This window comes from Metschnikowia bicuspidata (assembly GCF_001664035.1).
Source record: "Metschnikowia bicuspidata var. bicuspidata NRRL YB-4993 chromosome Unknown METBIscaffold_2, whole genome shotgun sequence".
NCBI classification, from domain to species: domain Eukaryota; kingdom Fungi; phylum Ascomycota; class Pichiomycetes; order Serinales; family Metschnikowiaceae; genus Metschnikowia; species Metschnikowia bicuspidata.
In genome coordinates this window covers 2,529,484-2,553,484 of record NW_017387732.1, presented here as the reverse complement: position 1 = coordinate 2,553,484, position 24,001 = coordinate 2,529,484, and the positions used below count along the sequence as shown (strand labels likewise).

The window sequence follows — 24,001 nt, the reverse complement described above, 5'->3', positions numbered from 1 at the left end:
ATACTGAAGTACTGCCACTTATATAGTGCAGGTTGTATTATATTTTTTAAAGTGCAAACACCATTGACCGATAAAATTTGGCTGGATTCAAAAAAATGTTTGGTGAGCACTCAGAACAAAGCGATGTATCACTTATCAGATGAATGGTATTGAGCAGATAATTATTGTAGCTCTTCCGGCAATAATCTATTTTGGGGTCAAGTCCTCACTATAAGATTAGATCGATGTTGTATCAGCACGTACAGCTACGTGGGTTGCAATTTTTAGCGATCCCCATAATGTTCTCTTAGTTATATATAGCACCCAGACTCGACTTGCATTTTGCTAGTCCCCGCATTGTATACCGAAATATTTCCATGAAGCATGCAACGCTTGATCAATTGAAGCACAATCCAAATTTGGCACAAAGATAGCACCTACTTTGCAGGCAAAATTGCGCTCTGTATTTCTTGCATCTAATTTCTAGAGCACTTCATCTGGTTGGCAGAATATATGTCTAGATCTTGCCCTGAGTTGCACGTGACCAGTTTGTTTTATCTCGTGGTAGTTATTTGATCGACTCGTGATTGACTGCTCGCATAGCTTGATGTTCATGTTTACACAAAGCATATCACAAGGCTCTTTCAGTTTTCAGCTTAGCTTCACTAAATTCAACACAGGACTGTTTACGAAATTTCTTTGCACCAGGTTCAAATGATTCCAAGCGCCTGAAACACCTCAACATAGGTGAAGCGCTCCGATGGTCACATATTTACACGATTAGCGAGATATTGACTTGTTCAAAACGGGCCATTGACACGAAATCATAGGCATTTAGTTCTAGCTGACTGAAAAGTGGCTAATTCGAGTGAATTACGTCTGTCAGCTTTTGGTTTTGAATCGTTCAAGTCGAGGCACTTTACTTCGATTATAGTCTGTCACAGTTTCATACCAACACGCTCGATTTGGCAAAATGATCAAGATGCCATGTCTATGTGATAGTATACTGTTGTATCCATAGCGAGTCAATTAATATAAGCTGGACAGGGTCAATTTTGACGGAATCGTTAAATGTGCGCAATTTCTTGATAGGCTTGATTACCAAGAAAATGTGTCGGGTTTTTGTCCCTTTTTTAGGTGGACGCTCAGAAAACTATGAGCTCGAAAGGCTGTGATAACATTCACGTAGTATTGAGATACACAAGTAACAAACAAATCAGAACAGCCCAACTACAGTGAAGGCATTTTTGACATAAAAAAACAGACACAGGTTCAGCATACAAGACACTTAGAGGATCAAAGCGACACCTGCAGCCAAGCCACACGCAGCGGCTGGGACGGCACTTCCAGCAGCATTGAAAGCGGAAGACACGGCTGGTGTGGACCAAGAAGTTGCAGAGGAAAACGAGCTCATGGTGGACTCGGAGGCAGAGGTCATTGAAGAAACATAGGCAGAAGCTTCGGTGTGGGCAGATTCGGTGTGGGCAGATTCGGTGTGGGCAGATTCGGTGTGGGCAGATTCGGTGTGGGCAGATTCGGTGTGGGCAGATTCGGTCTCCGTACTAGAAATAGCCCGGGTGACAGCAGCAGAAGTGGATGCTGTGTTTTCAGTTTCTAAAGTGGAAGCAACAGGTTCAGTGTTTGCAGTACTGACGGCAGCAGGGGACTCGGCAGCAGTGGTTTCAGCAGCGGTAGTTTCGGCGGCGGTGGGCTCGACTGAGGCCACTTTAAGAGCAGCGGCAGCCAATGAGGAAGAGGCACTGGAATCAATGAACCAATGTGGGGACTGGACACCCGCACTAGAACAGATGGAAGTGGCCAAGGACCTGGCGGACTGCACATCGTCCCCCACACAGTTTCCGGCAAAGCAGTCGGCGATGTTGGAGGCAAAGTTGCTCATCACGCAGAGACACCCCGAATCCCAGTATGGGCAAGGGGTGGAAGAGGTGGACTCCGAGACACATGCTTGCGCACAAACGGGCAATCGATCGTAGATCTTGTCAGCAAATCCATTGATCGATGCAGTTTTGGCTACCGTTGGGTAGGTTTCATAGCCGGCTTGAGCAAGGGCCAAGAGAGAAGCGAGAGGAATAAAAGCAGACAACATGGTAAGGAGCAGTGAGTGATTTGAGTAATTAGTGGACACTGAGGGGAGGATTTACCTGGCCCTTTATATGCTTCGGGCTCCCGATCAGGCTGTAGCGGCAAGAGACTCGGCCCATGCGTTCTTGTCTGTTTACAGCAACTGCACACATTCATCAGAGTATTCCCTTCTCGTACATTGCATCCCGAGTTCCAGTCTCCGGTCTCGGATGCGGCTTTTGACGCGGCGCCTCAAACACCGAGCGGCATGCATGCACTTTCCAGTTTTAAGGGTGACCGAGCGAACGATTTTTTTCTGGGGCCGCTTTCTCTGTTGCAAGCACCTGGCCTGTTCATTGCCTACCCACTACCGGGCCCCGCCAGGTTGTTGCAAAATTTTTGAGGTTTTGTAAGATGAGATGTGCCAAAGAAGATTCCCTCGCACGGCTTTTCCTGGGCGGAGATATCGCCACGCATTCTGGTTTCTTAAAGGCATATCATACCGAGAGTTCTGGGCAGCCCGGACCAGAATAAAGTTTTCGATGAAAAACTTTTAGAGCTCCGCGCATGCCAGCGCAGAAAAAAGCCCCGCCCGCGATGCAGGCGCTTTACGAAAGCCGCTTTATCAAAAACATCAGGTGGCCGAGACACCCCGCCAGCGCCCGGCTTTGTTTACGAGAAAATTCAGGTGAGTCACTTGAGATACCTGGTTTCATGCCTGAGCTTTGACTACGAAGATTTGTGGGACGCGGGATCTTTTCTATTGGTGAACTGCAAACTAGCAGCTTCAGACTATAAGAGATAATATGATGACTGAAAACAAGGCAACAAGCGATCTCGCTCCATTGGTCACGGCGCCCGCATTTGAGGAGCTTTGAAGGCTGCTCGCAGATGCTGTTTCGGAGGAGGTTTCGTGATCAGAACCAGAGAAATATGTACCAGAAGACCCCGTCGCAACAGTCGCAAATTCTGCCTCAATAGCGGTGTTGCTGCTAGCAGAATTGCTGGTAACAACCGCCGCATTTTGAAGTGCTGTCAGGAGCGAGGCAGGCATCATCCACAAGTTGGCTCCTACCGAGGAGCATAGCGAGTAGGCCGCGAGGGTGGCACTAGCCACATCCGTGGCAGCCGTACATGAAGCCACAATGCACTCAGCCACTTGGCCTGACCACTGGGGCATTACGCATAAGCACCCGGTATCCCAATATGGACAAGGCGTATTTGAGACAGATATTTCAACACATTCTTGGGCACAGGAGGGCAAGCTGCTCAAAATCGGGTCAGCAAAGCCGTTGATGGTAGCAGTTTTTGGGACAGCCGGATATGTCTTCCAGTTGTTAGCAAAAACACCTGAAAGCAAGGTCAAGACAGGGAGGTAATACAACATTCTTTGTTTGGGATGATTAGGGCGAATACGTATTTAATTCAGATGGCTTTGGAAAGTCGCGAGAAGAGCCAGAATACTATTTATTATCGAATCGTGCAGGTGGCTGAAATACAACTCCGAACCCGGAAAGCGGTGGAGACTGCTTTTGATGCTGTGCGCCGGCTCGGCCTGTTTGCAGCTCATGGAGGCAGACATTGCCTGCACGCGCATGTTTCATTTACGAAATCAGCTCACGATTCACCTCGAGTCAATCTAATAGATTGATTTACTTCCCTTTGAAACTTTTTACGACCTCAGACTATTTCATCCTTTTCTGTTCGAGAGACATATATGTATTTATTAGCACAAAGTACTTGGCTTTGACAACTTTTCCGACAATTTCAGGATTTCGAAATAGCTTTTCCGCCCAAAAGCTTTCCAGCATGCAGACCCAAGATGCATCTGATAAAACAGATAAAAAATCGCGACCCAGACGCGCATGAAAAACTTCGTCTCAAGACAAAAAAAAAAGAAGCACACATGCTCCCGGGCCAAGAAAAATCAACAACCAATCCTTAATTGCGCGTGCAGTCGCAATGCGATTTTTAAGTTTCTTCTTTCATGTGTGCTGCAGGAATATGCTGCAGGCATGTACTGCTATTTAGTAGCGCCAAGTTTTTTGATATATGTGTCTGGTGGAGATATCGCTCATGTACCTCTATTAAGCCCATGCCCCAGCAAATTGATCACTGATTCATCGGATCAATTTGAGAAAATCTTCTTCTGTATTGTCGGACTGAAAATACATTGGAACATCACTTTCTTTGTCAAAATATCCTTTCCATCTTCACAGAGATAACAAATATAGCTCGCACAAGCAAGCAGAAATGGCAATTCCTTTCGCTGAACAATATTTTGTGGAGAAAGAAAGAAATTTTAAATACCTTTTTCTCTCAGTGGCAGTATCCATCCTACTCCCTATACTTCATGGGGTTTTTTTCTTGTGGGTGCCTTGGGTCCTTAGAGGACGTCGAACAGCAGACACCATCAAATACAAGCCGTATTTCACAGTTCTCAAATACTACGAGACATTAACAAAGACTTTCAACTACAAAATGTTTGGAAAAGTTTTCTACTTTCAGCCAAGCTTGTTATTGGTCGCGGCCTTTCACATTGGTATAACCACCATTTTTGCTATTTCAGAAACAAAAGATCTTACTTACGAAACTTGGTATTACATTGTTTCCAAGCGTGTAGGAAGATTATCGATTGCACATGTTCCTATTACCCTTATATTGGTCGCAAAAAACAACATTGTCTCTGCTGCTTCGGGACTTACTATTGATAAAACAGTGTTTCTTCACAAATGGTATGGGAGATCAATGTTCATTACTGCCATCATCCACATGTCTTTGTCACTCAAATACTGGCTTGGGATAAAATTTGAGGTTATGGTTCTGATTCCGCCTCAAATTTTTGGCTTCATTGCCTTTTCTTGTCTCGGAATGATGAATGTCGCTTCTTTAAAGTTTATCCGTAACATGGCCTTCGACTTCTTCTTAGCACAGCATAGGATCTTCAACTTTATTATGCTTTTGCTTGCCTACTTCCACAATGGTGGAAACCATGCAGCTGTTATTTTGGGAGTTCATCTTTTGGTTGCAGATCGTATTGTGGGGAGAGTGATGGGGATCATCCACAAGCGTAGAGGTCCCACAAAAGGGTTGTGTGACTTCGAGATATTGGATGAATCAACAGTGAGAGTTTCCATTCCAATCAAGCCCCGTAAAACAAGCAACAGATGGTACTGGTTCTTTTTGCCCAGATACAGAACTTGGAGAGCAGGACAGCATGTACTATTCAACTGCAACAAAGTGGCACTTCTCGCGTACCATCCTTTCACTATTTCTTCTTTGCCAGAATCTGGAAAAATGGTTTTAGTGATTAAAGTTCAAACAGGTTTCACCAAACAGTTGCATAAGAAGTTGTGTAAAATGACCGAGATCGAGGACCCCGAATCAATCGAAGGATGCAGTAGCATAGAAGTTGAAACCTCAGAGCACGTCATCGAAACAGCTCGTTCTACAGACAAGGGAAACGAAATCAAGCTGAGTACTGGTGTGTTTACGACTTCAATGGAAAATTTTCAAAGTTTGATTGATGGTTTTGAATCTTCCCGAATATTCAACTTAAAAGCAGGTATCAACGGACCTTTTGGTGCAAATTACCAACCACTTACAAAGTTTGATTCGATTGTTTTTTTCTCTGCAGGCTCGGGAGCAACTTTTACTTTACCCGTGGCCTTGGACTTGTTACAGACTTTACAACAAAGAGACGAATCAATGGACTATTTATATCGCCCTCAAAGCACTCAGATAAGAATTGTCATGGTGGTCAAAAAGTGGGCCAATCTCCAGTGGTTTGACCATCTCTGGAGACACTTCATACCTTTTCTCAGTTCAGGCAGAGCCCAGCTTGTTCTTCACATTACTCAAGAAGTTGCAAACTTTGGAGAAGAGAATTATGAGCGAAACAAGGAGAAATTAACCAACATAAGAGAGGCTTCAACAGAGTTTAATGATGAAGCCTCTTCTTCCCGGGGCTCGTTCCCAAATTTGGACACCGGTGGGGTTTCAATATTGCAGGGCCGACCTGATCTTGAGAGCATCATCACATCTTCTGTGGAACGTTTGTGTTCTCCAAGCTATCGAAAGGCATTTGCTTGCGTTTCTTGCGGTCCCGAAGCATTCAATCAAAACATCAAGTCGGTTTGTAATAAAAGCAGATGGCTCCCCAAAGCGCCTGATATTTACTGTTATGAGGAATCTTTTGAATAGTTGTTCAGTCTGCTTAGTAGAAAAGTGATTGTATTTATTTTATATTTGAGCTTGAAATTATATATGTCTGCGCATAACAGCTTTTGTGTGTCTTCGGAACTCTCTTCCAGTATTCTGTGAGTTGGTTCCAGGTAAATACTGCCATAGAAACAGCCAATGGCTTTTCAAAGAAATCCTTCTTGATACATTTAGTGAAGAGCCGCAATTTTTCTTGCTTAAAATCTTGATTTTGTGATACATCAGTAATAGTCTATAATGAGAAATCAAGTATCCTAGGCACCTTGCATAATGGTGGTTAACTCAGGAGCAAAATGAGAGTTTAAACTTTAGGGGCAAGGCAAAATCCCGAGTGTTCACACCTGGCATGATCTTGGGTCCCGAAAGATTCAAAATTTTTGACAATTATTTCCCTGGTGAATGAGCTCAAAATTATGCGGTGAGAAAGGGTAGAGGATAAAAATGTGATGATATTTATAACACCGTCTCGCTTATACCTTCAGCCGCAGCAAATAAGCTCAGTGAGAAGAATCTCCAAGATATGTTTTAACGTACCTCAACAAATATGCCACTTTTAATCATAAGAACTGCTGATATCAAGCTCAGAGCTTTGATCACTCACTCGCTTTTTTCTGTCCCAAAAAAATCATATAGTTTAAGGTGCGCAACCTTTTCGAGACTGTTACTTCAACGTGCCAATGCGCACACTAATTTCTTTCTAGGCTGATATTTTCATGAGCTGGTAGATACTTGAACGGCAACTGGATTATAGTAAGTAATTCTTTCGACTATGACAGCTGCTTCTTCAATTCTACATCAAGCGAATAGACTAGGAAAGCTGCCCAGTCTCATAATTTTTCACTGTATGGACTAAATGTTTGACTTTTTTGGCAGATTTTAATTGTAGTAGAAATAATTTCATTTGTGTGCCAGGTTCAAAGTTTGTGCCAGTCTGCCGCCATAGCTAATATTTCATCAAGGATTTTAATGAAAGAAAGTTTGCAAGCTAAGACAGCTGTCGTTTCGTACATGAAACAAATTATCTCGATTGGTTTCGGGCAAGACGCCAAGGACTGAGAGTAGACACACGTGATTTGGAGCACGTGTCTGTTATGTATACACTTCCCCGGTATCCATGTGCAATTAAAGCCCAAGGGGCTGATCGACCGTGGACAAAAACACCAACGACCTATTTGATTTGAAAAACCGCTTATACTTCTCAGGTTCCGGACTGACCTCTCGATGGTCTACGCTCCGACGATTTCCCAAAAAATAGCAGTTGGATGTGAGAGATTGATGCTTCACATTACAAATTAGGTTTGAATGGGGACGATCCTCAATCTTGAGACCCGCAATGGTGTGTAATAAAAATAAACTCTTTTGCCTCCCCACAAAGCGGGCGGCTATAGCGGAATTGACGAATCCTCCAGCTTGATTCGAAGAATACGTATATGAATCGAGCAAGCAAGTTGGACAAGTGTTTTCCAGGAGTCACGTGAGGTGCCAGTTTTCGATGTGGCGAACAAGACGTGGTTTTGCCTTGTGCACATTTTCTATTTGTGGGGTAGAATGGACCCTGGTGCGGTTCATATGGCGTGCCGCTCAACCGCACTCGCCCAGTGAACTGATTACCAACACCAAAACACAGCAAAAACCAGAAAGCCCATACAAACGAAGAATCAGATTACGAAGTTGGCGATAGAGTCTAAAACAAAAGCCTGGATAGTGAGCGAAGCCAAACAGCAGAATTTGCCGGGGAGATAAACCCCCCCACACTAAGTATACACCGTCAAGCGATCAGCCGAGGAATTGCGCACGAGCCAGAGGGGCGCCCGAGAAACGCCGGGCCCGGGGCCTATATGCAGACGCACGGTTGCCATCGCCTGCAAGAAAAAATCTGCACCCTGCTTTCGCCGGGATACCCCAGATTTTTACCCCAGAATCGAAAACACCATCAACACCAACACATCACGCCCAATAAGCGCATACATTTTTTTCCAATTTTTTCCCCACATCTTTTTTGCATCTCAGCGTCTCTAGCCTACCCTGCGGATCATCATATTTCTCCTAACGAATGTCGCTAGGCCGAAATCTGCACAGGGGAGAGTGAACGCTACAAATCACACGAAACCATGACCAGAAAGTTGACGCCCGGCGAAAAAGTCGGGCGCAAGCCCACGCTGCGGGCGTGCACTTTTTGCCATCTGAAGCACCTCCAGTGCCTGAACACGCGGCCGTGCCAAAACTGTGTCAAGCGCAAAATCGAACACGGGTGTAAGGATATAGTCCGGAAGCGGGCCCTGTATTTATTGCCGGGAAGAGAACTGAAGATTTCCAGGAAAAACTCGGCGGCGGCAAGCGAGCACAGATCCAGCAGCTCGGCCAGCAGCAGCCTGCAAGAAAGCAGCGCCGGGGAATGTTTCCCGGAGCTAGCGCCGGCCGGGAAACCGGAGGCTATGGCGCCGGAGTATCCCTCGTATGTGGTTCTGGGTCCGCCGCTAGGGACTCTTCCAGATTCCTCAACACAGCCTAAAATCAACACCGATGCACATCATCAAACGCACGCTGAACCGCGGCCTCAGATGGCTACTATGGAGCCTCAGATGGCCACTGTGGAGTCTCAGATGGCCACTATGGAGTCTCAGATGGCCACGATAGAGCCGCAGCCAATGGCCACAATGGAGCCTCAGATGGCCACAATGGAGCCGCTAGAGTCCCAGACGGGGTCTACCCACACATCGCTAGACACCTTCCAGGAACAAAGCAGGGAGACGCCTGGCTCCACGCCGTCGACCACGGCCAACTTCCACTCGATGTTTTTGAACCAAGAGTACATGATGTTGGGCGACCTCATTCTGAAGCCGCTGCTGCCGTCGCCCGCGTTTGCGCCGGTGCCCGGGCAGCTTGTGACCCCGGAGTTTTTCGATGGTCTTGACGGCATGGGCGACGGCGCCGAATCCCGGCCGTACATCTCATTGGGAGACGGCGCCGGCAAGCTGGCGCGGGAGAACGGCTTTAACTTTGACCTCCGGGCTAGCGACGACCAAGAGTATGTGCTGCCCTTGTTGTCCCACCACATTTACCAGACGGTGCAGGACATCTACTCCAACCGCATCATCAACTTCGACTACCCCCTGTCGTACCACTCGCTCACGTTCTTTCTAAAGAACCGGTTCTCGGTGGCAAGCAAGCACGCGACGCCCGAGGTCCGGGCCCGCAAAAGACACAACCTCCTCGTGATTCTCAAGCTCATTGCCTCGTACCGCCCGACGTTCATCAGCGCCCACAAGTCGCTCTTTCAGCCGTTCGACTTCCAGTTCTTGGAGATGCTGTTCCAGCGGTGTCTTCTCGACTTCGAGAATCTCTCACGCTTAAACGCATCGCCTATGATCATCTGGCGCCGCACGGGCGAGATTGTGCTGATGCTGGCTCATTTGGCGGACATCTTGGGACTCAATATTTCCGACGTGCTTTCCAAACGCACCTTCATCATCGAATTGATGTACGACGACGAGTCTATCGTCGAGTACTTCCGCCTCTTCAAGTCCGTGGCCATCGGGAGTCTCCATCTGACCATTTTCACCAAGTGCAAGTTGATCAAGAGACCCTCCGACCACCGCATGTCGACTTCCAAGACAAATGCACAGCTTACGGACGTGGCGTTTATTGAGTTCTGCTCGGTCTGGACGGTGAAGCGTGACTTGTTTGATTTGCCCATGATGATCGTGGGTCACTTTTTGCCAAGCCTCCCAAACAGCGATGCGGTACGCTCTTACTAGACTACAAGTCGAAAGTACACTGGAATTTACACATTCTTATTTATTAGCCCGGCACCCGACTGGCCCTCAAAGCATCGAAGCCTGTTGCAGACGCGACATGCCAAAGCGGGCACATATGGTTTCGCCCACACAGCAATCTTGTGCCCGGCCGGGCAGGCCAAATCTGCCCACATTAGTGACCACTCAAACTGCTATGTTGACCATAAGTGGTAAGATTCGCGGAGACGCGCCTTGAAGTGGAACCACCCCTCGTATGATGGGCGGGGATCATGTGATCGCGGGGAATCTCACCTGATTGCCCCTGAAGTGGTGTGACCGCCAAAATCATATAAATTTGGGGATGGATGAAACAGAATGCTACCAGCCTCGCCAACCAACAATTTAATCATTTTTCCTCAGAGCTTGACCATCCTGGGACAGACTCGCAAATCACACACAATCTACCAAACAGCACCTGATGATCACGCCCACGCGCGCACTTCTCACAGGAGGATTCCTCTACGCCTGCGGAGCCGTCTGGATGACGAAATACTACTATAAGACCTCTTCTTTCAAAAAAATTTTTGAGGACGAGATTTCGGGCCCATCTACCTTACACCCTCATTAAGGGGAACCATCACATATTCAATAAACAACTATTCGGAACGAACAAACCGCCTGTAGCTTAGCTAGAGCCGCGCACGTGAATGGATCACGTGCCTCCGTCTCGCGTGTTTTGATTGGTCCGACTGTAGTTCCTCTGGAAATGATTTGGGCATATTGGTTAAAAACGCACCCCATCACTTCCCTCATTGATACAAGCTCACATATGACCAGTGATGTTCAAAAATCCAGAAGTTCATTGCGGGCGCAAAGGTGCAAGCAACTTGGGATGTAAAATCACCTTTTGTACTAGGCATCTCGTAGGATCAACAGTGGTCGACTTCTGAACACGAACACCAACAAATGCCACGTCGCCTTCATTATTTTTGTAGACACTCCAAGGGGCCTGCAAAATGTTCCCCATCCGAAAACAAAAGCCACATCTTACTAACCAACTCTATTCGCATGTTGCCTTTTCTGCTGAAGCAAGGTTTTAAAACTGTCTTCTATCAAGGCTCTGGTAAATCTAACCACTAACCATGGTTTCTACCACCAAAGTCTGTCAGGGTTCTGGAGTGCCTGCAGCACGAAAAGCAGCAGTGTCTATACTGTCCGCCTTCTTCGCAAAGCAGAATTCAACATCGTCGTCCAGGAATACGCCTCAAGGTGGCGTGATTACCAGAACTCACGTCAAATTCCACAGAGAGCCTGACAAGTATAATGGCCAAGTAAATATGATGCTCCTTCCTAGATATCGCAGTTGCACTACAGGAATCAAAAGCCAAAATAAGTAAATTTCCCCCTTCTTGCAAATACGCGTTCGTGCCGCAGAGAAAGCTTGGAGAAAGTGCATATAATTATATCAAACTAAGCCACTAAAAGTAGTAGGGGGACATTCGCAGAGAAGGACTTGTCATTTTTTGACACATCCTCATATCATACACTGGGGTTTTGTAGTAGTTCTTTTTCAACAAAATGCTGTGAAAAATACGAAAGCCACATGACCGCCATATCAGCTTGGGCCCAATCGACGCGGATCACTAACAATCCAAGAAAAGTAGCTTCTGGGAAAACAACAAGTACAGAGCCCTGGCCCACAAAGTTGGATGCCAAAATTGTATGCACTGCTTTACGGTTTTAGTGAGTTGACAATCACCGGTTTGAAAACTGACCTGTGATTGAGTGAACGATCACTTTCTCCACGAATTAAGGATACTACCTGTTTGAAAACAATGAACTCAAAAAAGAGCCGTAACCAATGCCAAGTACTCTTTTCCAACTCTAGACCTTCATGCAATATTCAGGACCTTGATTTTATGTTTGACTCAAGGGGCGTGTTTTTTTTTTTGAAAAAATTTGCTTAGGAGGGATATTGGAATATGCTTATCCTTTAAAGAACTCACAACCATATTCTGATAAAGCCTCAGCTACTGCATGAGAATCTTATTCCTCACAAACTGATGCTTCAGGAATCGCACGTAATATGACTAGGCCAAGGTTTTGTATATCTTGCGCATTTATATTCGGGAGCACGATATTTACTTGAGCTGTTGCTCTACGATATATATCTCAAAAAGCTTGAGAGACAGGAGATTTAGGTTTAATTCAACTAGAAAGGTGCCATATTGAATACGCACACAGTTGTTTTGCCCTCAACGCGGTTTGTTGTGCCAAGAAAGTTCCAGTATGTCAACGTGCAAGACTCTGACTGCTTCACTTTTCACTATTCACAATGGAACGCAAGAGGTAAACTTCACAACATTGAATAATTTCGAAGAGCTGACTAAAGTTTTGAGTTTGAAGAAGTGAAACAGCGGTGCATTGTTTAAATCTGTGGCTGAACTTCTCGGCTCAAGATTGCATATCTTTGTAAAACTGAGATAGCGTTCATATTTATTTAGCTGGGGATCTGCTGAAGTGGTCTCCTGTTTTATCTGAAGTGTGCCTGACTTTAAATCTTTCAAGTTCTCTCCTTCAAGGGCTTTCTGGAAAAGCATTCCATGCGTCTCCATTGGCTGGTGAGCGCTTGTACGGATGTCGGTCTGAATGTTGAAATTACTGCATCTTGACCTGCAGCATATAGAAAACCAAATTTATTTCAAGAAAATTCGATTCAATTTCAATCCTTCCAAGGACCTGGCTATATTGATCAAAACATTATGATTCTTGTTGCACTTGAATTTCTCACATAGAAGAACATATGGAAGAACTCAAACCGTGATTTCTATGGTAGAACGCTACAGTGGTCGGGCAACCTATAGGGGCAAATTTTTGTTGTCAGCTCGCCGAAAGCTTATCGTACTAAAGCCGAAATTTTACGCACACCGCCTGAAGACAGGCACGATACACTACGGACGATTAATGCCTGCCCTTGCGAATGCAGACAATATATACCCCACGATTCAAGCCTCGTTGCGGCTTGCTTTTGATCCCAATATTACGCCTCTACACCCAAGCAGCATATAGTTCAGGAAACTGCAATCTACGTGGACCTTGGGAAAAATCTGCAATTTTATTTGATGTTGACTTCGTCTCGTACCTTAAATATGGTCTTTTATATACATGCAGTTCTTGACTGTACGAAGACGACATGGCGCGAATGTCGCGCTCGCCATATCTGGTAATAATTGCATGTTCGAGGTAGGAGTTTGAGCCCTTGCATTAACGAGACCGATTGAAACTTCTCATTCGTTCGGCCTTCACAATGCACTCCTTCGAAGTATTGAATTTTAGCTCAAGTGTTGTCAAACTTTGTATGCTTTTGATTTAGCTCTATATTCAATTCGCTCAGTCGTATTTCTTCTTTTGCCCTGCGAAGATTTGCCCTTCATATACCTTGCTTACGTACCATTGCATGCATCGAGCGGCTTCAAATATGGGCAGGGCAGCATGCGTATATGAAGGAAGCACTAATCGAAAATCCACATGCAGGAATGATCTGGCGCAGACTTGTGCGTAATAGATGCGAACAGGTATGCGATCCGATCAGAGTCTCCCGCTTCAAAGATGACTTCAACGAAAGGAAACTAATTAGCAAGTTTGAAGTAGATCTGCCTCCAGAATTCTGTTATATGAGCTCTCTCACAAAATACAGCAAGTACGCTTTTGTTTGTGAAAGATTTGCTCAAATAGTGGTTTGTGAGACACAGTACATAATTCGATTCCGTGTAAAAACAATTGTGGCAAAACGATGCAACAAAGCCATGAGACAGAGCTCCTCCTCGATCTCTAGGATCACTTATTTATATGTCATTTGATCTATGACAATCTGAATATGGAAACGACAAAGAAATAACCACCACCTGAATAAGGATATCATGAATTCTATGATGAAACACGGTTGAAGGTGGCGGCACTTGATTGAGTATTTCAATTCCCAATTCCCATCTCCCACAATTCCCAAGAACTGTCACAACTCAGTTGCTCATTATGTTTCATACTTGGATAGAAATAGGAGTACACATGCTGGGCCAGAGCAGCTACCCCGCATCGATGACTGTTTGTTGCGGTTATACAAGTATTTGCTTTTTGATTTATCACTACAAGAACTATTAATGACATACCCGGTATTTATATTATATTAGAATATCATATTTCAGTACGTCTTTTTGAATGGATCTGAGGTACCATAATAGCAGCTTTTTCTTGATTTATGTTTGGCAAAAGCCTGCAGTCTTGACCGAAACAGGTCGCTAAAGCCTTGTTCAAAGAAAGCATGTCTGGATATTAGTGTCTCAATCTTCGTCAAACCACCTGTCATTCCTTCCTTGGCTACTCTAGATATTATCTCTGCACTAAAAACCTGCTTTATCATGCAGTGCACTGAAAATATGCAAAAGAGATATCTATTTGCGTCGAAGAAAGTCCGTATAAATCCATTCAAGCATGTTTCTCTCCACTGTGGCACAACACTTTCAATAAGGGAAAGCAAGCTAAGGAGCCACTCGATCTTGCGAACTGAGAACCCGAGACTTTTTCATATACTCCTCGCAGGAGGGGCATTTGATTTAGATTGTCGCATTTCACGCCCCCCTTTATTGTTTCTATTGTTTGAATGGCGCCATTCGCGGCGGTGCGAAAAAAAGATCACCCAGGAGCAAACATACATGAAAGCGCGACATTTGCTTGACAAATGCACGGAGTTTGCGAGGCTGTGCCCAGGGTGAAGGTCGGAAAAATCGTGCATCGAACGTTGTGCATAATACTTCGCGTACTTGTTGAGGTAAAAAAAAGCGGGAATAAGCCTCCGCGACATTTGTCCATCCAGACCTTTCAGGACGGCGAAGACTTTTCCGGATTTTTACTTGTTGGAAGCAAGAGCGAATACAGGAACAAACAGGCCACCAGACCTTGCATTTATAGGTGTGCATCTCCGCCCTTTTCTTGCGTCTCCTCTTTGTTGTTTTCTCTAGCTGGTTCACTAACATTGCAATTAAAACCACTAGTTGCAAAATCATACTCAACCCAAACATATCTGGAATGATGTCGGCGGAAAAACAAGAAGACCAGAGTCCCGAATACACAAAGGGTGTCAGCGGAGAGCACCTGTCGGTGTTTTCAAACGACCCCTCAGACACATACTCCGCCAAGTCAGTTGATGAACGGCCCTTTTTTAACCGTTTCATAGACTCGTTCAAGCCGATGAACTTGGAAGATGACGGCGTTGACACCTCGCAGATGACCGAGATGGAGAAGTCTATCTACGCCACCAGCAGACACCCGTTGGCCCGGAGCTTGAAAGGCAGACACTTGCAGATGATTGCCATTGGCGGTTCCATTGGTACCGGTCTTTTTGTCGGCTCTGGATATGCGCTTTGGCAGGGTGGCCCTGCTGGACAGCTTATATCGTACATCTTGGTGGGCTACTCGTTGTTCTGCGTGGTGAACGCCTTGGGCGAAATGTCCGTGCAGTTTCCTGTTTCTGGTTCCTTCAATGCCTTCTTCTCGCGTTTCGTCGACCCCGCCTGGGGTTTCACCGTGGGCCTCTTGTATGCGTTGTCCTGGTTGATTTCGTTCCCCTCGGAGTTGGTGGCATGCTCGATCACCATCCTGTACTGGAACAGCAGCATCAACCCGGCCGTGTGGATCACCGTGTTCTACATACTTATCTGTTCCATCAACATGTTCGGCGTCAAAGGCTACGGTGAGGTGGAGTTTGGTCTCTCGATCATCAAAGTGTTGGCCGTGGTGGGCTTTATCATTCTTGGCGTCTGTCTTATATTGGGTGTCGGCGACCAGGGCTACATTGGCGCCCAGTACTGGCACGACCCCGGAGCGTTTAACAATGGCTTCAAAGGTGTGTGTTCTTGTTTTATTTCCGCTGCGTTCTCCTTTGGTGGTGTGGAGCTTGTGGCGTTGGCCGCGTCCGAGACCGCCAACCCCCGCAAGTCGTTGCCCAGGGCCACCAAGCAGGTGTTCTGGCGTATCACCATTTTCTACATCTTGACCGCAGTGATCATCGGGTGCTTGGTGCCGTACACGGACGAGAGATTGCTTTCCGGCACTTCGTATGAGGACGTGACCGCATCGCCATTTGTCATTGCCATCAACAACGGAGGCATCAAGGTGCTCCCCGACATCATGAACGCGGTGATTTTGATTGCCGTGGTTTCGGTTGGAAACTCCTCGGTCTACGGCTGCTCGCGGTCTTTGGCCTCGTTGGCCGTCCAGGGCTTGCTTCCTAAAAGCATTGCCTACGTGGACAGAGCCGGTAGGCCGCTTGTTGCCATCATGATCACCAACATGTTTGGCTTGCTTGGGTACTTGGCTGCGGACGCAGAAAACCAAGATGTGGTGTTCACGTGGTTCTTTTCTGTCTGCTCGTTGGCCGCTTTCTTCACTTGGATTGCCATTTGCTTCACCCACCTCAGATTCAGATGGGCCCTCGCAAAGCAGGGCCGGAGCACCGACGAGGTGCTTTTCGTGGCTCCCACCGGCGTCTGGGGCTCGCTTTCGGGTATGGTCATTTTATCCTTGATTGTTGTAGGTTTGATCTGGACCGCCATCTGGCCCATCGGGAACGACGGCGCCTCCAACATTGGTTTCTGGCAAGCCTGCCTCTCGTTGCCACTCATGATTGTTTTGTGGGCCGGATACAAAACATACGCCGGCTCGTGGAACATGCTTATGGTGAGGCTCGAAGACATTGACTTGGACACAGGCAGGAGGGAAATAGACATTGAGGTCATCAAACAGGAGATCGCCGAGGAAAAGGCTTACATCCGCTCCAGACCCTTCTGGTACAGAATCTACCGAATGTGGTGCTAAGTCTTCGCCGCATGTGTCTCATTGGGCATCTTTTATCAAGTGGCACTTCAACAGTTGTCAGCATTTCTTTCTCGTACGTTAATCGGCCTTCCACAGGTCTTTTTCCCCGTTGTTATTTTGTCCTTTTTTTTTCTAATTAATATACTAGCCCATTGAGTATCATAATTAGTATGTAGGCGCCGCCGGGCTTCCGGCGGCAGAAAGCTCCACAGCAGGCGTTTCGTTGCCCGAGGTTGCCGTCTCGAAGCCTTCGGGTCTGTCCTTCGCTGATGCAAGCAAGATATCCTTTTGTTCCTGCGGTATCTGTATGGTGCCTCCCTTTGTCGCATGGTAAAGCGGACACGCCTTGTTGGTCCTGATGTGACCGAAAGCCCCGCACGACTTGCATCTCCTTGTCGTGCTCTTTCCTTTCCCGATTCCCTTGCCTCCAAAGGCGATGGAACCATCGGGCAACATGACAGTGTTGGCGTCGATAATTGTTCCTCCAGCAGCGGCTGCAAGATGCAACGGATCTTTGTTAGGCTTACGCCCTTTGCTGAGTTTAGCTCTCTTTTGAAGATTTGCAATTTTCTCCTCCAATGCTTTACGCCTGATTTTGTTCATCTCAGCATCGTTTGTTGGAATAATTTCGTTCACATCGGCCATCGACATCTTGTCTCCTTCGATCTGCTTTTTTCTCTTGATGTACGCCTTGATCAATCTGGGATCGTGCAAATATTCGACTTTCCGCTGCACTATGTTATTCTCGTCTCTTACCAAACGGGTGATCTTTAAAACATTTTGGTTTGCCGCCTTTTGGCCCTCATTCTTGACGATATCTTCGCGCTCCTTATCGATTTTACTCTTGATGTATTTCGTGTGATCAAGTGGTTTATACTCGCGATAGATATCATCAAGAGAATGCCCTTCGGTGTTATCGACAGTGAGAGAGCTTCTTTGCCCATACCAAATTCTCGAAATCTCATTTTCGTAAAGCTTTTGCTGATACGAAGCTGTTGTGTTTTTAGGAACAGTGTCCTTGGGTGGGGGGATCAAAGGCTTAAAGCCATGCTTCTGTGTTGCGCGAAGAAAAGAAAACCCGAGACCTATTCCTGTTGGGTCTCCCTCTCCATTAAGCTGAAGCATGGCTTTGGTTTGATTGGAAATGATAAAGCTCCTAGAGGAACTCCAAGGTGTAAGCCCTTCATCTATAGTTTCGTCGATGTCGGTGTTCTTGTCCTTCTTCTTTTCGAGTTCCTTCTTTTCGTCAGTCTCGATATCCTCTTTTTCATTCTCTTTCTTGTCCTTTCTGAAATCTAGCTTTCTTGCGTCATCGTTGTATAGAGACTCAATATCGTCTAAGACTTGCTGCCCATGCTGCATACAATCTAGAAGAGCCGCATCTTCAGGCGTGATCATGGACTTGATCTCCTCTTCTGTAGGAACGGCGTCAGCACCCCGAATTTTCCAGAAACCCTGGTCATCTCCTTGCCTTTGATACTCCATGAACTCCTTCAAGCGCTGTCTATTTTGCATGTCATTCTGATCGGGAAAATGCAGCGAGATATCTTTTACAGACAATCTGGCTGTTCCGTTCTGGTTCATGGTGCGAAAAACGATCATTTTTAAGCGATTTTTGGATGTGTTGGTGACTTTTCTTGAGTGAGGGGCTGGCACTTCCACAGCTGGAAATATGTTTCCCACTGCGAATAGATGATCGATACGCCTGAGGAAATATCTCTGATGGTTTCCACAGCCCTGCGATCGGATCAAGAGGAAATCCGTGGACTTGGATTCCTGTTTGAAAATTGGTGCTCTGATCATATTGTTGTAAAGTGTAGGCACAAAATCTCCTTTTGCAACATGCCCAAAGTTCCAGAACGGAGACCGGTCCTCGACCCCAAGGACGTGTGTTTCTCCCAAGAGTGCCTTTGGTCGCGTGTTGTCTTCTTCCTTTTCTTTTCGGTAGTAATTTATCATTTTGCTTCCCATACCAAAATTAGATAAGATGCTGGGATATTCCTCGGAATACTCCATGGCAATAAGAGTCGCGGAGTCGGCCACAGAGAGATCGTTGGTTCTGGAAAAGACTTCCTGTGGAGTTTTGCCCCGGTCTTTCTTTTTCTTCCGCAATCTTGGTTTGGAGAAACAGATTAAAGAGCCCTGTATAACTTGGAATTTGGGCCGGTGAAAAGCTCTGGACTCTTCCCTCGACAACTTGATCTTATAGTACGGCGTTTGAAGCCGCAAGGCGGGGATGGAATGCTCGATGTTCAAGTTACTCAACTGACTTCTGACCTTGGTGTTGTAGTTGTTCTCGAAGATCTCGTACGCCTTGTCATTCGAGACGTTGAACTTTTGGTGTAGTAGCTTGTTATCACTCGGCACCACTGCTTTGGACTTTGTATGCTCGATTCTCTTCACGTCGGGCACAAACAAAAGATGCGGGTCGTTCATGTTCAACTCGAATTTCTCCTGGCTGATCTGAGCATTGAGAATGTTTTCGTCGTCGTACAGAATGTCGTCCATTTCGAAGCTGTCGGTGACCAGTTTCGCACGGGCAGGGGCTTCCTCGGTCTCAGAGTTGCCAGCACTGATGATGGAGTTGTCGTCCCAGTCAGCCGTGGCGAGCACAAGGTCCTTGCTGAAGTCGGAGAACTTGTCGTTCTCCACGCCATCCTGCTCCATGATGGGCAACACCTTCACCCGCGATCGCGGGTCGCCAGTTGAGTGCAAGCCCTCGATGAAGTCCAAGTCCTGCTGGGTGATCTGCGAGACGCCCTTGGCGCACGCAGGCTCACTGGGCACGCCTTTGCGGGACTTGAACGCCCGTTTCTGGTCCGGCTCTATGTCCAAGGAGATCTTCAACGGAACGAGCGGCTTGGGGTGTGATTTGAACGCGATGGCCGGGCGCTTGTACGCGTAGTACCGCGGTTCCGGCAGCACCATGTCATGGAAGTTGAAGGGCTTCTCCGCGGAGTACGCCGAAAAGTACCTGCGCACCATGCGGGCCTTCTGGCGGGCCTCCATGTCGTGAACTAGCCTCCGCAACTTGGCCGTCTTGGCCGCCACCACGTCGGGAGACTTGCGCTTGCGGGGCGCCGCCGTTGCCGCGGGCCCAGGCCGGCGCCCGGCGGGGTCCACACCGGTGCTTGTTTCGTCCTCGAAGCCAAGCCCCAAGTCGTTAAGCCCGTCGTCCTCGTGACCGGCCGTGGGGCCCATGTCATGCAAAATGTCGAGCCCCGCGTGGCCCACGGGCCCCGCGAGATCTACGTCCGCGTGCACAAAGCCGCCATGGCCATGTTCCGGCGCGTTCTCGTCGCCGAAAAGCGCGTCGAACTCGTTTTCGGCGTCGTTCTGGAGCCCTGTTTCCTCGAACGCCAGCACGCGGCCCAGCGCGCCGCCGGCGCCGGTTGCGGGGACCGCAAGGTGCTCTTCCGGAAGGTCGTCGTCGTCGTCGGCAAGCTCGTCGATGTCCTCGTAATCGACGGCATCATCTGCGTGCTTGGTGGTGCGCTCTGCAAAGATGTCGTCGATCATTTTGTCGTCCGGCACGTCGTCGTTGCCCGGTAGCGCCAGGGCAAACACGTCGTCCGCGGACGCGGCGGGCATTCCGTTTCCGGCCATCTTTTCTGCGGTGAAAACGGGTCGATACTCGCTGATTTGGGGCTAGTCCAGGGCTGAGGCTGGATATAGTACGTGCTTGACGGTGTCTTGCGTGGTGCACGGGTGCGGGCCTCTGGTGGACGGCTGCCTGCGCCAGCGCCAGCGGCCTAGCTCCGTTTTTTTGGGGGAGCTGTCAGTTTATGGGCCAGTGGCGGCGGCCTCGCTCTTGTTTGTTTTTTATCATTTTGTAATTTCAGGAATATGGCGGTGCTGGCGCGAAGGGGCGGGAGGTGCTGTGTCTCTGCTGAAGTATTAGAGTTAGTGAGACGGTGCGGCGGTGGGAAAGAGGGGTGAGTGGAGTGGGAATGAAGTGGGAAGGAAAGTGAAGGAAGTGATGGTGATTTTATTACGAGGTGCAAGGAAGTGACAAGGAGGTGATTATAATGTTATTATGAGGTGAGAACGACGTGAGAGATCTGGTAATAAAGTGAGGATGGAGTGAGAAGAGAGTGAGAAGGGAGTGATGATGAAGTGAGAAGGAACTGAGAAGAAAGTGAGATTACTGTGATTATACAGTGATAAATGCGGCCCAACGCCCATAATATTACATGCCCGGGAGTCACAAACATCCCCTGCTGGAAATATGTGTGTTTTTGGCTATTGTTTCCAAGACTGGCTGAAAGCAGCCTCGCCGCCCCGGATATATCGAGACGCCAGCAATGAGTTCCACTATCCTAGAGTACTACTTTCAATGGCCAACAATAAAAGACTTGTTGGCACTTTCCATGAGCAGGCCGAAGAGAATGAAGATGCCCAGACCTGCTGCCAGAGTCATGTTGTTGGCAGTGTTTGCAGTCGGGTGTGCACACAGCACCGACGGTGGGCCCACGCAACCAAGGCGCTACTGAAAACCAGTCCATTCTGAGATGTCTCCTCTTAGACGAATGGCGCACTTTTCTCAAGAGGTGCCCAGTCTAGGTTTGGGAAAGAAGCCACTCGGGTAAACTCATCCATGTGCTGGACATGGTTCCAAGCACAAAAGAGGTTTCCAAAAAAAAAAAAAAGCTAGATAGCAAAGGTGGTTTTGTGATCCCTTTCAGGAATGGAGCGGGTGCTAGAAAAACGACACGTTGCAGCCGCCATCTCACCAGCCCAAGTGTCCTACTCCTTGACAAAAGGAATACGAGATTTAAGGTATTCGCCCTCACGGCCACTCACAAATAGGACAGCGAGGTAGAGAAACATGCTACGCGCCAAAAGAGGCTGCGGACAGGGGCCCCTTTGAAACCGACACAGATTGCCCCCTAAAATCTTGGTTATTTTTTACACGGCTTTCACGCCGGAATCTCAAACACTGCCGCTGACTCGTGGCCGCGCGGCTGGCGGCTGAGGCGGTCCTTCGTCACCCGACCCGCGCATATCCCTCGGGTGCCTCGGGTGCGTTTCCGCTTTCTGGAAACCCGACCGGCTCGTATTATGGGCGTCCTGCACCTGGACGCTCTATCTCGTCCAGTGGGGTGGACGCGCTGCGGGGCCGCTCTATTAAAGGAAAACGGCCTGTTTATCTCATATCCCACACCACCCTCTTCGCCAAGCGATTGACTCTGCGAAATGAAGGTTTACGTATTCAGTGCCACCGTGGCTCTTCTCGCGGTGTTCTTTTTCACGAACTTCGTTAGCTACGTGAAGATTCTCTTGCAGCTGACATCTGATGCCTCGCTCTGCCCGGTCTTCGACTCCCGTGCTCCCCCTCGGTTTGCCACGGACAACTCCACGGTGCTCAGGATTTTGAACAGCGATGCCTACAGAATGGAGTCGGTGAAAAAACTCTCCAGTGCCGTGCGCGTGGACACGCAAGTCACGGACAATTTGCCGGACGTAGCCGAGGCTCCCGAAAAATGGGAACACTTTGCCCAGTTCCACGAGTACTTGGAGCAGCACTTCCCCCGCATCTACGAAGCATGCGACGTGTTCAAGGTCAACACCTGGGGCCTCGTTTTCCACTGGAAGGGCGCCGACTCCTCGTTGAAACCATTGCTTCTTGCGGCCCACCAGGACGTCGTGCCCGTGCAGAAGGACACGTTGAACGACTGGACATATCCTCCGTTTGACGGCCATTACGATGGCAAATACGTGTACGGCCGCGGCGCCTCTGACTGCAAGAACTCCCTTGTGGCGGTGATGGAGGCCTTGGACTTGCTCATCAGCGAAAACTACGCGCCACAAAGAGGCGTCCTTGTGGCGTTCGGCTTTGACGAGGAGATCTCGGGGACTCGTGGCGCAAGCACAATCGCGGCGTTTTTGGAGGACAAGTTCGGCAAGGACTCGGTCTACGCCATCATCGACGAGGGCCCAGGCTTGTTGCAGGATGCCGTGACCGGGAACTTGGTGGCCGCCCCGGCGACTGGTGAAAAGGGCTATGCCGACATCCGTGTCGACTTGTTCATGAAGGGAGGCCACTCGTCAATTCCTCCTGACCATGGTGCAATTGGCATCATGGGGGAATTGGCGTACAACATCGAACAGGATCAGTACTCTCCTTTGCTCACGGATGAGAACCCGTTGCTCCAATACATGCAATGCTTGGCTGTCAACAGCGGCGACAAGATGAGCAAGTTGCAGAAGAAGGCCATTTTGAGAGCTGGCTTCGACAAGGTCGCCAACTCCAAGGTGGTGAAGGTGCTTTCCCAGAACTCCTTGACGAAGTACTTGATCAAGACTTCGCAGGCGGCAGATGTCATTCACGGCGGCGAAAAGGCCAACGCTCTTCCCGAGGACGTGGCTTTGGTGGTCAACCACAGAGTCGCCATTGGCACGACAGTGGCCGAGGTCCAGGACCACTTTGTTTCGAGGGTTGTGAGCTTGGCGAAAAAGTACGGAATGGATGTGGAGGCTTTTGGCAAGCCCGTGTTCAAAACAAAGGAGCCTGCTGGCTCGTTCAGTGTGAGCACTTTTGGCACGGATCTCGAGTACGCGCCGGTCACTCCATCAAAGGGTAAGGTGTGGGAGTACTTGGCGTCGACCACAAGACACGTGTTTGAGGACTTGGTGCTTAACAACACTCTTGGATACCCGCTCGTGACTGCGCCCTGCTTGATGCCCGCGAACACGGACACTCGCTACTACTGGAACTTGACAAAGAACATTTTCAGGTACTCGCCAATGATTGTGGACATGTTTGAGAACAACATCCACAGTGTGGACGAGAAGATTTTGTTTGACGGCCACTTGCAGTTGACCGCATGGTACTACGAGTACATCCAGAACGTCGACAGCAAGCACGCTGAGTAGCGTAGTCTTAGCTAGCTTTCAGATAGACACTCCTTTCGAGAAGGCTTCTTTGGGATCTTGATTCTCTTTGGAATATTCTGCCACATCGCGTCGATGTCCATTTCCATGGCCATCATTCTCCTGGCAATACCAAACCTGGTCAGCACAGATCAAGACCATATGCGTAGGAGGCTTGAGGGCCAAGGTTTGTTGCGGCTCAGCCGCTGAACTTAGCCATGAGTGTAATTGTCAGTTGT

At 48.0% G+C, this 24,001-nt stretch overlaps 7 protein-coding genes across 7 annotated transcripts; 4 read left to right on the top strand and 3 right to left on the bottom strand.

Moving 5' to 3' along the window:
* Window positions 1-1,099: 1,099 nt before the first annotated feature.
* Window positions 1,100-2,579, bottom strand: METBIDRAFT_31506 (CFEM domain-containing protein). Its single transcript, XM_018855868.1, has one exon. The coding sequence runs from the start codon at window positions 2,084-2,086 to the stop codon at window positions 1,268-1,270; it is 819 nt and encodes a 272-aa protein (XP_018713132.1). The 5' UTR covers window positions 2,087-2,579; the 3' UTR covers window positions 1,100-1,267.
* Window positions 2,580-2,805: 226 nt separating this feature from the next.
* Window positions 2,806-3,635, bottom strand: METBIDRAFT_31505 (CFEM domain-containing protein). Its single transcript, XM_018855867.1, has one exon. It carries the CDS (start codon window positions 3,446-3,448, stop codon window positions 2,849-2,851), a length of 600 nt encoding a protein of 199 aa, XP_018713131.1. The 5' UTR covers window positions 3,449-3,635; the 3' UTR covers window positions 2,806-2,848.
* A 679-nt stretch (window positions 3,636-4,314) lies between these two features.
* Window positions 4,315-6,264, top strand: FRP1 (Frp1p; the record flags this gene model as incomplete). Its single annotated transcript, XM_018857063.1, has 2 exons — window positions 4,315-5,461; window positions 5,624-6,264. The coding sequence occupies 2 exons, from the start codon at window positions 4,315-4,317 to the stop codon at window positions 6,262-6,264; spliced, it is 1,788 nt and encodes a 595-aa protein (XP_018713130.1).
* A 2,129-nt stretch (window positions 6,265-8,393) lies between these two features.
* ZCF23 (Zcf23p) lies at window positions 8,394-10,040 on the top strand (the record flags this gene model as incomplete). The annotated part of the gene is made up of 2 exons (XM_018858798.1): window positions 8,394-8,656; window positions 9,029-10,040. 2 exons carry the CDS (start codon window positions 8,394-8,396, stop codon window positions 10,038-10,040), a joined length of 1,275 nt encoding a protein of 424 aa, XP_018713129.1.
* Window positions 10,041-14,945: 4,905 nt separating this feature from the next.
* Window positions 14,946-16,972, top strand: GAP4 (Gap4p). Its single transcript, XM_018854640.1, has one exon. It carries the CDS (start codon window positions 15,102-15,104, stop codon window positions 16,887-16,889), a length of 1,788 nt encoding a protein of 595 aa, XP_018713128.1. The 5' UTR covers window positions 14,946-15,101; the 3' UTR covers window positions 16,890-16,972.
* On the bottom strand, window positions 16,972-20,683 carry TAF145 (Taf145p). The gene has a single exon (XM_018854639.1). The coding sequence runs from the start codon at window positions 20,493-20,495 to the stop codon at window positions 17,055-17,057; it is 3,441 nt and encodes a 1,146-aa protein (XP_018713127.1). The 5' UTR covers window positions 20,496-20,683; the 3' UTR covers window positions 16,972-17,054.
* Window positions 20,684-22,085: 1,402 nt separating this feature from the next.
* Window positions 22,086-23,765, top strand: METBIDRAFT_39567 (M20 family metallopeptidase; the record flags this gene model as incomplete). The annotated part of the gene is made up of 1 exon (XM_018857155.1): window positions 22,086-23,765. One exon carries the CDS (start codon window positions 22,086-22,088, stop codon window positions 23,763-23,765), a length of 1,680 nt encoding a protein of 559 aa, XP_018713126.1.
* Between the last annotated feature and the right edge of the window lie 236 nt (window positions 23,766-24,001).

Coding starts and splice junctions, on each gene's coding strand:
- METBIDRAFT_31505 (XM_018855867.1), bottom strand. CDS start 3,448: ATGTTGTATTACCTCCCTGTCTTGACCTTGCTTTCAGGTGTTTTTGCT.
- METBIDRAFT_31506 (XM_018855868.1), bottom strand. CDS start 2,086: ATGTTGTCTGCTTTTATTCCTCTCGCTTCTCTCTTGGCCCTTGCTCAA.
- TAF145 (XM_018854639.1), bottom strand. CDS start 20,495: ATGGCCGGAAACGGAATGCCCGCCGCGTCCGCGGACGACGTGTTTGCC.
- GAP4 (XM_018854640.1), top strand. CDS start 15,102: ATGATGTCGGCGGAAAAACAAGAAGACCAGAGTCCCGAATACACAAAG.